This window comes from Lipomyces oligophaga, assembly GCF_038497815.1.
Source record: "Lipomyces oligophaga strain CBS 7107 unplaced genomic scaffold V1516scaffold_3, whole genome shotgun sequence".
Lineage (NCBI taxonomy): Eukaryota > Fungi > Ascomycota > Lipomycetes > Lipomycetales > Lipomycetaceae > Lipomyces > [Lipomyces] oligophaga.
The window spans coordinates 427,392-442,434 of record NW_027117787.1 but is presented as its reverse complement, the minus strand read 5'-3'; the positions used below and the strand labels follow the sequence as shown (position 1 = coordinate 442,434).

Below are 15,043 nucleotides of genomic sequence, written 5' to 3'. Positions count from 1 at the left end.
ATCCCATTACCAACCCCACGATATTATCTTGTGGATTACGTCACGAATTACATGGGCCTCTTAGGCTATGCTATTTGACCGAGAGATTTTTATCTCTAACATGGATTACCGAGAAACTCGAAATGCTTTGTTAGGAAACATTGGGCATTAGTCTGTTTTCATGTAGCTTCAGTTGTGACTTAGCTGTATAGTCAATTTGAACTGGATCTCTTTCGTGATTTTTAGTAGATGCGGCAAGACTGTCTATTTTGTCGACAGATAATGCCTCTGATATTAGTAGCGTCTCCGTAGTTGGAGATATTTTACGTTACAATTTATCTACGAAATCAGTCGACATTTCTCAAATTTGTAGTTAAATCTCAAACAGCTACTTGGAGTATTATGTAACATAAAGTTTTCCTATATTCTAACGTAAATGCTCTGACTTGAGGACTCATCCGCACAGTCTCGTCTGGCTTTTACATACTTGGCTACACTGTAGTGCAATGCTCATTTTCTTGAAATTAAACTTGTAAATTATCAGCCAAATTCCTTAATTTTTGATTCCTTCGAATTCCAGACAAATATTCTCGTCCCGTCTTTGAATTGTTCTGACGCGAGACTAGCATGGACCTATTCACTTTCAATCTCAGATCCAGTTCCAATGATTTAGAATGGCAAAATGATCTATCGCAAATAATATTCACATCAAATACGGCATTCATACTTTCTCTAAGCACAGTTTGAATTTTATTTTAGCTTGTGCTCTGTTCACTGGTATTACTATCACCTCTTCCTTCTGCACAACGTGAAACTCGAAATCTTTAGACAACGTAGTTAGCACTTTCGTCGCCTATTTTTCTGGCTCTCCATTATCGATTTAAGCCAAATCTAATGAAGTGCAATGTAAATCAATGGTTAAAATTTAACTTGAGAAGGTTTGATTAATTTAGGAATTATTGTCTTGATGTCGGTTGATATCTCCAGAGGTAAACTTGATACCGATTGGGAGAAAACAACTTCTGTGGAATATCTCTTCTATGGTTACAATTGAAGCGGCGCAAGATTTACTCGAATTTCTATTAACTTAATTACACTCTAAATTAACTGAACTAGTACAAATAATTAAAACAAAATAATAAACAAAGCCAAACCAAATTAAACAAATTGTAAGTTAAAGAACAGTGCGCAGAGAATGAAGCACTAAAACGCAAAGGTCATCAGCTGCGGGTTAAGAACGATCGGTGACAGCAGATGACTAGCAATACTCCAGCCGAGCGGAAACACACAATAGATACCCGAGATTGTCCAATTCCAAGGAACAGCATAAGCCAAGACGATGAGTCCTATAGATAATAGCACCAAAAATATATACATAAACTTATATCCTTTCATGATCTTTGGAAACTCTTTAAAGAAATTGGACGATTCAAGTTCTTTTGCGGTGGCACCCCATGTCATGTTGAATCCGAACATGTGGGATAGAATGGCAATGTTTAAATGCCACGACAAGCCTCCGAGGAAAATCATCATGAGTATACCCCATTTGAAGTTTTCAAACAAAGCGAACCAAAACGTTGTCTCCTTAATTCTATAGCGGACTAAAGCATTCACTACCGGGGCTGCACAGGAGAAGACGATAATCAAAGCAAGCAACGAGTTGAACGCGGACAAATAGAATTGATCCATCTCGCCTTGGAACCAGCCAATGACAATATAATTTACAAACGTGAGAAGCAAAGAGGCTGCAATAGCATAGTAAGTGCCAATGTACGCAATGATGGTAAACTTTTGGAATGCTTTCATGTTTGATACCAGAAACTGCCAAAATAACGGCGTGAATAGTCGTCCTAGAAACCAGTATCGAACTGGCCGAAACATAAGCTCATTACATCCATACGCATATTTTTGCCAGCGAGTCAGCTCGTCATAAACCGTCAACGATACGCCTTCTTGAAATTCGTCGTTATTGTACGCAATCAGGCGCACAATATATCCTCTTGTCTGCAGTTTAAGCGACATCTCGAAATCTTCGGATACATGGCTCTCAGACCAATACTTGATTCTTCCATTATCAGTTTCGTCAACGTACGCGACTTCCTGAACAGCTGACCAGCGAAGGAAAGCGTTATGTCCTACAAATGCAGCTGCATCGCCACTAGACGTGGCATATTGAATGGCAAAGTAGATCAATCGAGTGAACCAGGCAATGAGCTCTTCCCAGTAGTTGTGAACAACCATCATGACACCGGATTTCTGCTGCAAGATTGCCGCCTCAGGTGAGTGATAAAACTCGGAAGCGGCATCCAGGAAACAATCCGCCGGCACTCTGGTGTCTGAGTCGATCAATAAAATCAAGTCGCCAATTCGAATATCACCCGCTGCTTGGCATGCGCCATCTTCTTCATGAAGAACTTCTTCAAGTGCAGCCTCGTATGCAACAGCTTCGTCGACATCAGTCCATTTGTCATGGCGCTCGATTGCCTGAAGTTTGTCCTCTACTCGGTTACTTATATCCAAGCAATAGTTCATGTTACTGGCTTTCTTAAATCTTCCTCGTCGTTGGAACCCATTGACTCCATCGCCCGGACGAGCAACCCAGCCAATCAAATGTTCTGCATAATAGGCTTTTCGAATGGCTGCTTCTTCTGGAGGAATCAGCTGCATTCCATCATCATTTACGAAAATCGATGCAGACCCTCCTTGGAGCTCGTAAGTTGTGATTGCCGTCAGAAGTGATTGGACAGTCGGGTTGATAACACCGTCAAGGGATTCCTTATAGACAGGGCACTGAATGGTGATGTGAGGCAGTCGAATCTGACTTGCTGACAATCTTGGAGGCTTGACATACGAAAAGGTCGAAGAATTGGTATATAACTGAGCGACTGGTCCTAAAAGTTGGAAAATAGTTCCAGAAACGACGACGCAGAAAAAGGCACAAAACAAACAGAACGGTGGGACATAGAGAATAGCAAGAATACGAAGATAATATCCATCAGCTTTAACTTCTTTGGCAATGATTCGGAACATGAGTCCGATAAATGTGAATAACAACATAATCGCCTAGAATTTTTGTTAGCATATTGTGAAGTGATATGAATTTCAACTAACTTACGGCACCGACAGCTAAGGCTTGCAAGGTAACGAATGGACGTTTTTGGACACGTCCACTTTCCAAGTCTTCTTCATTTCCAATAGGCAAAGAGGTGTAAAAGTCCACCGTCGGTTCGATGAAAACTTTGGACAAGTCTGGCGCAGTCCAGATCAGCGCCATCATTAGTTCTTCGATCATGCCTGCCATCTGAAGTAGCTGCTCGACGTCGTCAGCCCAGAGAACAAGCGACTGATCTTCTCTGATGAAGGCCGCATATTGAAATTTACGAACTCGGGGAAGACTGCCTAGATTCTCAATTACTTGGATCCGGGCGTTCTCAGACAATGAGATGGAATCTGCGGTATCTGGCAGATACGACATGAGAACGTTGATCATAGGAAAACCAACGCGCAGACAAACAGAAACATTGAGTCCAGCCACGCCGGTCGCAAAATCTGCCGAAGCTGGGTCCTTATGAGGCGGAAAGATTCTATATTCGACAACATCCTCTGTCGTTTGTTCAGCTGCTTTTTCCTCCTGTTGAACAAGATCTTCTAAATTCTGCGGCTCTTCCAAAATACTCTGACGAAACGTTGGATCGTATTGGCGCCGACTGATGACACTGTCGCGGGCTGTTCCCCGCGCAGAATGAGAACTAGGAGCCCGAGGTGAGGTAACATGACTTGGCTCGTCGAAGCTTGCACGATTGGAATAGACGGACAGCAATCCTTCACGGATGTTTTCAGGATCAGTGGCAACCGGTTTGTGTTGCTTATCGACTCGAAGAGCAATGCAAGCGGTGTTCTCAGGAAGATTTTCGAGCCAATTGCGCTGGAGTGCAGCGTTGTAGAGGTATCGACACATAATATCGTACTTGTCCATGCCGCTTTGAACCTCAGCGGCGATCGTATGATCTCGCAGATCTTGTGCAAACGACTGCATAAGAAATAGACCGGACTTTCGGCGCTCCTCTTCAACTCCAGGAAGTGCTTCTTGTATGGCCTCAGAGTCCAAAGCCAGACCCAGTTGCCGGGCCATGACCTGGTTCCGAGTCACGGTCGGCATCTCTCTGCGCGAGATATTAGTTGTTGGAGACGAATAACTCATTGCTGTTCAAGCAGACTGTACAAGCACAAACAGAGGCAGCAAATTAGTATCTGTGTAGTATGAGCAGCTGCAGTCGCAATGAGCAATGAATAACAATATGAAGCAAAGCAGAATTATATCCAGCAAGAGTGGTGATGTCAACCTTGAAAGGAGAAAAACGGGATGAAAGACCGCTGTGTCAGAAAAATTGATTTTAGTAGGCGGGCTTGTTATGTGTTTTTTTTGGGGTAGATCGAGAAGGGGGGATAGGGAGACAAAGTTCTAGCTGACAACAACCCGGAAGGCGGATGGACTATAGCAATGAATAAGAACGAATAAGCGATGAGATACTGAACCACAACGGTGCCGTGCTAGCTGGTACACATGTGTAGACTAGTATCTTAGAATAGAGTGAGCTGTTACTAAAGCAAATAGCAACAACAAATAGCAGCATAATAGTCCGATAAACGAGGTCCCCACCAACGGAGACGGACAAAACTTGCAACAAAGCTGGTGTCTTGATCAGACAGAGATAGAGCCTTAGTGTGAGATGTTGAACAGGGGATTCAAAGTACGACAAAATCCGGGCTAGACGTCGGATATGAGCCCCATGCCAAGCTACGGCACCCCCTGTGGCTGCCCTTAGTGGCTAATTCAGGAGAAATTTAGGAGGTAACGCCTGGTACCCACGAGCTGGCGTTACCCAATAGCAATATATACGGAAAAATTTTGGTTTCTATCCCAATCAAAGCAATATCGCGCGCTGACGACATTGTTTTGTTGGCTAGTTTTCGGAGCCCATCTGAGAGAGCTTATCTTGTAGAGGGGTGATGGAGGAGTGGAGCAATTTAGCGCTTCTGGGTATTTGCGTACGAAAGGGTGTCGTCGCCACCATTCTTATGCTAGTGGGCTCCGAGAGCTGGACTATCTGTTATACCGCTCGTTCTCTGTTCAACACTTCTCTCCTTGTTTTCTGTACAATTGTGTGGAAATCTGACTCTCTTCTCTTTCAATCTTTTCAATCTTCATTCTTTTTAAGATAATTGCAATAAGATGTCGGGAAAGAGCTTTGCTCCCCCAATTATTGTCGGCGGACAAAGAAATGGTATAGTTTGTGATTGATTCACTTTCCCTGTTCCGGATAACTAACAATGAATCCTGCAGATCCCTTTTCCAATGTGAACGCAGTGCAATCGTCAGAACGTGAACTGACTGATGAAGAGCAGCGCAACTCTTCAGAGACCGATGAATCGTCGTCCAGTGCTAGTGCCGAAGCTGAAGGTGAAGCTGGACCATCTGCTTTGCCTTATGCGCAGATGTTTACGAAGAGTCGAAGCCCAGGCGGTTATGCGCGGCCGATTTCCCAGCATAGTGGACATGCACCGCCTGCTCCGCCATCTCGAGGAGCATCGCGTAACGCTGCAGCTCCAATCAACATTCAAGGAATGACCTCTGGTTCGCGATTTCTTGTCCGCAAGCCGAACAAAAAGCTCCGTCCGTTGTCTGAGATGACGGCCCGTTCTCATGGGAGCCGTCATTCCAGGCATGAAGCCTCAGATGGATATCGAGATCCGGTCTCGACACCCGAGTTACGCTCATCTGTACTGTTTTATCGTGAAGACGGTGGTGTTAGCACCGCAGGACGTACTGCAGACGACGTTTTGCAGCATCGTGAGTCTACACCGGCACGACGGTCGATCTCTTCAATGGCAGCTGCCCGATTGAGTGTAATTTCGGCGCATAACCCGAACGAAGCTCCCCAGCAGAGTGGCCGATTGGTGATGCGAAAGCACTTTGTGTCTCGTCGTCTGCCATTGGGATACGTTGCTGAGAAGCCGTGGCTCAATCAAAAGACACGAGGAGAAAAGATGCTCAGCTGGATTATTATTGCGTCTTGCGTGCTTGGAGTTGCAATTGTCGCTGTGCTGACGTGGATTGGCACAACCGAGATCACGAACTACAAGTTCTGTGAAGTGATGTTTGATGACTTCTCCTCTAGTGAACTAGACTCTGATAAATGGCTACAGGAGGTGCAACTTGGCGGATTTGGCACTGGAGAGTTTGAGTGGACGACAAACTCGAGCAGAAACGCCTATATCAAAAACAATCAGCTCTATATCTTGCCCACCCTTACAACGGAAGTCATCTCTGAGTCACAGATGCTGAACGGCTACACTGTTAACTTGACGCGAGATGGAACTTGTACTTCTGACACTCTGAGCGACTGCGCCGTGCAGTCCAATAGCTCGTTGGGTGACATGATCCCTCCTGTGCAGTCCGCACGTTTAACGACGATAAATTCCGCGTCTATCAAGTACGGCAAGGTGGAAGTTAAAGCACGCATGCCTGCGGGCGACTGGCTGTGGCCTGCTATCTGGATGATGCCTAAGTACAGTGTATATGGCGACTGGCCTGCTTCTGGAGAAATTGATATTATGGAGTCGCGAGGCAATGACCACACGTACTCTTATGGAGGAAACAATGTGATGTCATCGACTTTGCACTGGGGGCCCACGTCTGCGTATGACCGTTATTACAAGACATCAGAAGATGAGACACTAAAGCGCCGAACGTTTGCCAATTCTTTCCATACTTTTGGACTTGAATGGAGCGAGAAGTACATCATGACTTATTTTGACGGTCGTCTTCGTCAGATTCTGTATCACAACTTCAATGAAGCGTTTTGGACTTGGGGTGATTTTGATTCGACGTACGATAACGGAACGACGATCAGTGACCCGTGGCCGGCCTCAAACACAATTGCTCCTTTTGACCAGGAGTTTTACTTGATTCTGAACGTGGCTGTTGGCGGTACAAATGGCTACTTCCCAGATAGTTTGGGAGGAAAGCCGTGGCTCGACGGCGACCGTCAAACTGCTATGGAATCTTTTTGGAACGCAAAGAGCGAGTGGGAAGATTCTTGGGGAGATGATGAAAGTAGAGCCATGATTGTGGATAGTGTGAAGATCTATAAACTTTGCGACTAGTTTGATTTTGATTTTGATTTTGATTTTGTTGCTTTTTAATTTTTCTTTTTTAATTTGTCCTATCCGTTCTTTTTGGGATCCGTTTAACTGGTCCCTTTTCGGTTTGCGTACGCATTCATTGTTTAATATCTGCTTTCCGATATTTGTTTATACAAATAATCTCATCCTAATGGAGCCATCTCCATCTCTAATAGATTGACAGTTCTCGATTACCATGCAGTTGGATTCGTCATTATATTAATCCTGTTACCCGCCCCTCATCGGTCTTCAGTCAGCCACGAACAGGCTGACCAGAAAGATAGGAGGTGGGACAGGCTTGTCAGTGGCTTGCCGGACACTAAACTTTAGGCGATGGGGGAGGGGGGCCCAAAAAGAGGTACTCAACGATAACAGGCGGCCCGTTCAGAATATCGCTCGGACAGTTCATCTGGACGACTACCAACGGGCAGAAAGCTAACTCGAACCGGGACTCAACTTTGTTTACTATTATTGATTTTGAACAAGTGAGGTCATCAGAATCGAGTAATTCCTTTGAACGTACTTTTAGAGAGGTTTGAGAATGCGCTTATTTTTACAACGTTTCAAAATCATTAGCGTAACAGAGCTTGAAAATTTTAGTCGACTGTAAATGAATCTGCCAGAGCCTGGTGAGCCTCTGTATAGTCTCAGATTGACGCAAGGAAGAAAGCTTGCAGGGGAACTGCGGCAAGAAGTCTAGGTCGGATAAAAATAGTTCATCTCTGTCCAAAACTGTTATCTCACATAGTGGAATTTTCACATTTCTGAGAGAGTCTCAACCCCCACCATAATTGCAAAGGAATGATTAATATTAGGAGCTAGCATACTTTCAATAGAACACAACATGAAATGAATTCAAATCAAACACGAACGAGGGAATAATAAAATATTAGTGTGATATCAAAAACTTATTTCAAATCAAACAATTCAAATCAAAAAAAATTAAAATTAGCCAGAAGTTAGATCAGAATCGTATCTAACAAATTAAAAACTGAATGTCATCAGCTGCGGATTCAGCACAATAGGGGACAGTACATGAGCACATATCGTCCATCCAAGCGGAAAAGTCACGTATGGTCCCGAAATTCTCCAGGACCACGGTACAACAAAAGCCAGCATGAACATTCCGATGATGAGTACGAACATCACCAGATACATCCATTTGAACCCTTTCATGATTTTCGGAAACTCCTGGAAAAAGTTGGAATCTTTCAATTCTTTAGCCGTAGAGCCCCATTGCATATTGATTGAAAACATATGCGACAGTAGTGCAAGTGTCAGATGCCAGGATAATCCGCCCAAAAAGATAGACATAAAAATACACCACTTGAAGTTCTCCCACATCGCATGCCAGAATGTGTCTGCATGAACACGATACTTCATCAGCGCAATAGCAATTGGCGACGCAATAGAAAACACAATTGCACACGAGATAAAGTTATTGAATGAAGTTTGATAGAAATGATCAATCTCATCCGGGAACCAACCGCAGACAAAGTAGTTCACAAGCGTCATCACTAAGCATCCCGCGATAGCATAGTATGTGCCAATATAGGCAATGACCGTGAATTTTGCAAAAAAGGGGATTTCCTTTGCAAATACGAAGCGAAGAAAGAGCGATGTAAAGATGTTGCCTTTCCACCAATCTTTGACCGGCTTAAGCATTAACTCCGAACAGCCATACGCATATTTTTGCCATCTTGTAATTTCGTCGTACACTGATAACGATACACCTTCTTGGAACCCGCTCCCATGATATGAAGCTAATCGAATTGTGTATCCTTTGCATCGTAACTTTAAAGAAATTTCAAAATCTTCGGACACGTGTGACTCCGACCAGTACTTGATGACTCCATCTTCTTCGTAGGCAACTTCCTGCACAGCAGACCACCGCAAGAAGGCATTATGACCTACAAATGCTGCCGCATCACCTCCTGCAGTTCCGTACTGAATAGCAAAGTAAATCAAACGAGTGAACCAAGCAATCATATCTTCCCAGTAGTTAAAGACGACCATCATAACTCCAGAAATGTTTTGCAGAATAGCAACATCCGGCGATGAGTGGAATTCAGAAGCAGCATCAATCAAACAATCTTCTGGAACTCGTGTGTCACAGTCAATCAGCAGAATGATATCGCCCACTCGGATATCTCCATCTAACCAGCAGGTAGGATCCTCGCGCCCGACTTGTGCAATTGCTTCTTCATATGCTTCAATCTCTTCTTTCTCGGTCCAGCCTTTCTCGCCATACTCGGCATGCTTTTGCTCTAAAAGCTCTTCAACCCGATTCGACGTGTGCAGACAATAATTCATATTACTGGCTTTTTTAAATCTTCCTTTGCGCTGGAATCCATCCTGTCCGTGTGGAGGCCGAGCTACCCAGCCAATCAAATTCTTAGAGTAATATCGCTTTCGTCGCAATGCTTCTTCTTCAGAGATCAGCTGCATACCATCCTCATTGGCGAAAATGTTTGCTGTACCGCCTTGTAGTTCATAGGTAGCGATAGCCTTCAAAACAGACTTCATAGTGGGATCAATCACACCTTCAAGTGACTCCTTGTAGATAGGGCACTGGATGGTTATGTGAGGGAGAGGACCATCATTTGGAGAAATGCGCTTTGGCTTGACAGCAGAGTAGTTTGCAGAATTATTAAGCATCTGGGAAACAGGTCCAAACAGCTGGAATATAATACCAGATACAACGACACAAAAAAAGGCACAAAACAGCGAGAAGGGCGGTAAATAGAGAATAGCCGCAAGACGATGATATCCTCCATCACCTTTGATTTCTGTCGCCAAAGTACGGAAAAAGAGACCGAAGAATGTGAACAAAATCATCAGTGCTACACCAACACATAATGCATGCAGAACCATGACCGGCCGCTTCTTATAGGGAAGGTGCCCACCCTTTTCCGCATCCTCAATATTTTCACTCAAGGTTTCTTCACCGTTCACAGGTTCAACTTGCTTCTCAGCATTTTCAATATTTGGATCCGGGCTAATGACTGGACTCACAAGTGCAGCAGACGAGACTTTCTTTTTGCCATACTGACGGTCAGAGAAATCAGTCTCCCAAACGACTTTAAGCATTAGCTTCTCCAAATCAGAAGCACGCGGAAGAATATCAGTAATGGAATCAGCCCAAAGAATCAAGCTAGACTCATCCTTGATATATGCCGCATACTGATATTTGCGAGCGCGCTGGAGGTCAAGAACGGTATCCAAAACCTGGATCCGACAATTTGGAGAGAGTTCCACGTCGTCCACGTCGGCTCCAAGGGCAGATATGAGAACGTTAACAACAGGATAGCTGACCCGAAGAGCAACCTGAATGTTCAATGAGGCCAAACATTCGGCAAATGACATTTCTGCACCGGCAGATTCTGGACGATTGTCGGGAGGAAAAACACGATATTCAATTTCGTCGTCAATACGAGCAACACGTACAACGACCGAGGGAGTGTTGATAGCATCCTTAATGGTGTCAAACCAATTGCGCTCGGAGGCCTTGAGATACAGATGGCGACACATGATATCGTATCGGTCAACATTGCGCCAGTAGGAGTCGCCGCTGTCTTGAATGAGCTGGTTGAAGGAACCACTGTCACTATCTTCTGGCGAGGAGGACGAATTCTCCGTGTCTTCAGCGATAGCGGGCTCCTTGATAAAGTGCAGATTGTCGTCTCCCAGAGGAGAAAAGAGATCACCTCTAGAGGCAAGGCTCAGAGTCCTGTGGGCAGACATGATGTGCAAGAGAGAACGAGAGAACAAGCACAGAGAAAGAGAATCTCTTGCAGGAGTTCTGATCTGCGTTCGACTAACTTAGACAAAAAAGACAGGAAGCAGGAAGACAAAAATAAGATGATTCTGGATGGACTAAACCAGCTGCAGGGTGGAGATGGATATGAGAGGAAGATACGTAGTCCACGCAATCAATGCAGTCCAAAGTGACAGGACGGCACACGCACGCATGTAGAGGACCCATAATCACTCCTGTCTCTATATTATTTAGCTGGGCACTATGTACTTTGTGGTTGTATATTGGGGGGGAGGGGGGTGGTCGCTGGTTGGTCTGTCATTGTCGGGAGGCCCACGAACAGATCTCGAGTTCCGCCGCAGTCAACTTCTGCAAGTTCAGTGTAGTCAAAATTTGATATTAAAGAGCTCAAGTCGAGCTAATGCAGGTAACCCCACTAACCACCTCTTTGTTACCGGCCAGGTACCTCTTCTTGCGTATGACCAACAAAGCCCACGAACAATCGAACAACTAGAAACAAACGAAAAGGGGCAGGACACACTGGTCGAAGAGTCGGCGCTTTGCCTAGGCGCTGTTCTAGATAGGAGAACTTACCTCCACCACTGGTTGCTCATCGCTCTCCAGCCGATTTGAGCCGAAAGAGTTGCCTGATGTCATGTAAACTCCTATTCTCTCTGCCAGCACTAATAATAGGACATATATCCAGAAGTAGCCAACAGAGCAAAGAGCACGGCACGATTGTTCCGCTCATCAGCGGTCCAAAAGGAGGTTACCCGAAGCTAAGAAGGTGTTCTTGTACGGCTATAGATAGACGATGAAGGCTAATGATAGGTAAAATTAACTCAGAACCGCACTTTACTAGGAAAGTACAAAAGCGTCGAGAACAGCATGGCTCGGACTTCTTAGCACAATAGTCTAGCATCTCTTGGGCCGACGGATGCTCGTACGTAAAGCCTGGCACTCTATTAGTTTGCTCTTTTTGTGCTAATTCAGTTCCGACCGATAGCCCGTTGAAACTTCGCAACACCGTTCTCTTGTGCTTACACGTGTACATCTCATCAGTGCTGACGATGAGCCTAATCTTAACATCCGAGCCATCTTACCAAGGTTACGCTATGTTGCAATTATTACTAATCCAAATAATTTACAGCCAAACAGACTTAATTTAAAAAACAACTTCAGATGTAAACAAATACAAATATAAACAATTACAAACAAAATATGGCATATTTCTTTCATACGCGCATCGGTTGGATCTTCCTTTCCGGATTCGACGTCCGCATAGTAGGAAATATTTCCTCCTTTTCGTCGAGCGTGGCGGTCGCTTGCGTGTCTGCTAGTGGAACCGCCGCTGCATGTTCAGAAACCTCCCCGCCAGAGTTCTCAATGTTTTGCGATACTCCTTGCGAATGAACCCCAGCGCTCTTGGGTGCGCTGCCAATGTTGAACACGGCAGATGTCCAGCCTTCGCCTTCGTTGATCATGCGGTCGTATTTGGCTGCCAAGTTAGACGTCACTCCCTTGGGGATACGGACGTTCTTGAACATCGAATTTTTCAAATCTGTCGTGACGTTCGTCCGTGCCGTAGAATGATCTGCCTTTCGCTTTCGGCTTTCTTGCATACGGGCTACCTCGTTCCGGATCGCCTCTGCATAAAGTGCGTACATTGACGGCATTCCCGCACTCTCCTGGCTATCGAGACCCACTTTTGCACTACTATCCTCATCCAGCACCCCACCTGCTTCCACATCCTCGTCTTCTGCTGCTTCTGCTGCTACTGCTGCGGCAACCCTCTGCGCGTGTGCTCTTTCTACCCGCTTTTTCTCCTGATGAACTTTGTATGCAGTTTGGTCGAGTTGATTAAACATCATACGAATCTGCTTCTGCAAAATGACTTTGATTGCTGGCTTTGCCAGAGCCATCAAAAGTGGGCGGAAAATCTTAAATAGCGTAGAGTGTGTCGACTTTCGGAGCCGAATATCCATGTGTTTGATGCTCACATTCACGTTGTCGACCTTGAAAAATGCATTTTGATCTCGAGCTGATGCCGTCGATAGCGCAATTGTGAAACTCAGTCCCTGGTCGCCCAGAAAGATGTCTGCGAGTCCAATGTCGCTCATAGAAAGCAGACCCTTCTTTTTATTAATGTAGTAGCCTACATCTTTGAGGTCACACTGGATTCCGGATGCGGAGAACGTTGCTCCACCTTGCATATTTTTGTTCGACCGCTGGCCACGCCGCCAATGTGCAGAAGTCTGGTTGTGAATATCAATGATATTAGGAAACAAGTTGTTGGACTCGATAATAAGATTTTCAACCACCGCATCGATGGAATCATCGCTATATTCAATTCGAGGCAATGGCACGTATCGAGCGTAGCCCAGAATCTGAGGCAGCACAACAGTCATTACATCTTCAAGAATTTTTTTGCCGGAGCTCAAATCTGATTGTGTTCCTAGGTCATGGCCTAGCTTTTTGAATGACCTCATTGTCTTACGATTCAATGGATCTTTCTTGAATTGGCCAACATAGTACGTTAGTTGGTTTCTGAGCTGCTCAACCTGCTCCTTGTGTTCGCTTTCAAATCGCTCTCGTCCAGACTCCCGAATGCTCGCAAAATCTTTGTCGAACCGCTGTCCTACACAATAACCTGGCTCCTTCAAGCATCTGTGAAGAAAGCTATCGAGATCACCAAACCAGCGTCTCAGTTTAGGATCCTGTTCAGCAGAAATGTAAAATTTGTTGATAGTATCAAGAATGAAATCCATTCCAGTATTATTCGCAAACCGCTCAATAAGAAGTTTCAGATTGCATCGGGCTTGCTGAACATGATCGTTTTCATACAGTAACTTCATATTTTGTGACTTTTCCTTTGTCGTGCTCACTATGGTGGCCTGGTGTGTTTCAAACATCCTCAACAAAGAGTCGATTGCGTTTTGATAGTCTTCCTGGCCCTGGATCTCCGCAATCATGTTCTTGAGGCGACGTAAAATTTCGTCTTGCTTTTCCTTCGGGACCTTCTTTGAAAGATACTGTTTGGTATCTTCTCTGGCTTTATCCTGCTGCCTAGATAGGTCTTTTTTCACGGCCTTTTTAGCAGATTTCATGGAGTTTTGTATTTCTTCCTTAGTAGGCATGTGAAGATCACTATTATCAGCCTTGCGATTGCTGTCGTCTGGTTGCAATTTCTCAGATAAGTCGCCTGCAGCTTTAGAAGTGACTATCCTAGCATCGAACAACATATCACGAAGTAGTGTCACGGCATCATTCACTATTAAATCTGTTAGTAGTGATTTCGCGGACGGTCAATGATCTAATCTTACAAAGCGAACGGAACTGGCCATTGGTAATGACAAGGTTTCCTAAGGTCTTGAGATCCTGAATCGTACTCCGGTCATACAGTGTAGCGCTGTCTCGACTTTCACTCGCAGAAGACTCTTTAATTGGCATGGTATCGCTTCTGGCATTTGAGGCATGATAAAGAAATTCCTGCATGAGATGGTTTTTATTTTTATTAAGCCAAAGAATTTTAGTCTTCTGAATTGCATCTGCAAGATCACTGAGAATTAGTTTGCCATTTTCAGATAAGCTTGAATTGCCAGATGACTGAGGATCCATAATTTCACTGGCCAAGAGGGAATTAACTGCGATGTCGAACTGATCGTTGGTTGGCATCTTTCCATGGCCGAACGCTCTGAACATCGCATAGAGATGCATCAATTGATCTGTGACAACATCACGCTCGGCACGATTGGTAGGACTTGAAACAGTGGGCGCCATAACGAAATATGTGTAATGATTTTACTACGGCAGTTTATAATAATTGAGAACGCAGGAATTGGTACGATTTTTATATTGTGCACGCTTCACTAATCTCATCTCAAGTCACTCTCTTGTCTCAAATATTTCGAAGACCATATCACTGATGTCTGGAGAACTGGTTGGGAAGCGAACTTGACGATCAACGGCTACTTCCGATTTAATGCACCATTCATTGACGTCACATAAAATTGGCTGAACTCGAAATCTACACCGATCTGCAAAATTAAGCGATGATGTACGCTGCAAACCCATTTCGTCACATTTCGTCACTGGCGATGGATGAAAGCTTTCTACGCTTCA

At 44.6% G+C, this 15,043-nt stretch overlaps 4 protein-coding genes across 4 annotated transcripts; 1 reads left to right on the top strand and 3 right to left on the bottom strand.

Moving 5' to 3' along the window:
- Positions 1–1,182: 1,182 nt before the first annotated feature.
- On the bottom strand, positions 1,183–3,955 carry V1516DRAFT_622355 (glycosyl transferase family group 2-domain-containing protein; the record flags this gene model as incomplete). Its single annotated transcript, XM_066919579.1, has 3 exons — positions 1,183–3,042; positions 3,095–3,610; positions 3,854–3,955. 3 exons carry the CDS (start codon positions 3,953–3,955, stop codon positions 1,183–1,185), a joined length of 2,478 nt encoding a protein of 825 aa, XP_066777925.1.
- A 1,257-nt stretch (positions 3,956–5,212) lies between these two features.
- On the top strand, positions 5,213–7,146 carry V1516DRAFT_663398 (concanavalin A-like lectin/glucanase domain-containing protein; the record flags this gene model as incomplete). The annotated part of the gene is made up of 2 exons (XM_066920505.1): positions 5,213–5,264; positions 5,324–7,146. The coding sequence occupies 2 exons, from the start codon at positions 5,213–5,215 to the stop codon at positions 7,144–7,146; spliced, it is 1,875 nt and encodes a 624-aa protein (XP_066777924.1).
- A 1,002-nt stretch (positions 7,147–8,148) lies between these two features.
- V1516DRAFT_695198 (glycosyl transferase family group 2-domain-containing protein) lies at positions 8,149–10,908 on the bottom strand (the record flags this gene model as incomplete). The annotated part of the gene is made up of 3 exons (XM_066923981.1): positions 8,149–10,083; positions 10,180–10,739; positions 10,764–10,908. 3 exons carry the CDS (start codon positions 10,906–10,908, stop codon positions 8,149–8,151), a joined length of 2,640 nt encoding a protein of 879 aa, XP_066777923.1.
- A 1,087-nt stretch (positions 10,909–11,995) lies between these two features.
- V1516DRAFT_672695 (uncharacterized protein) lies at positions 11,996–14,717 on the bottom strand. The gene is made up of 2 exons (XM_066921788.1): positions 14,245–14,717; positions 11,996–14,192 (listed from the first exon to the last, which is right to left on the bottom strand). The coding sequence occupies exons 1-2, from the start codon at positions 14,699–14,701 to the stop codon at positions 12,157–12,159; spliced, it is 2,493 nt and encodes an 830-aa protein (XP_066777922.1). The 5' UTR covers positions 14,702–14,717; the 3' UTR covers positions 11,996–12,156.
- Positions 14,718–15,043: the final 326 nt, after the last annotated feature.

Coding starts and splice junctions, on each gene's coding strand:
- V1516DRAFT_672695 (XM_066921788.1), bottom strand. CDS start 14,701: ATGGCGCCCACTGTTTCAAGTCCTACCAATCGTGCCGAGCGTGATGTT. Junction 14,193..14,244: donor TGGCCAGTTCCGTTCGCTTT/GTAAGATTAGAT, acceptor CAGATTTAATAG/TGAATGATGCCGTGACACTA.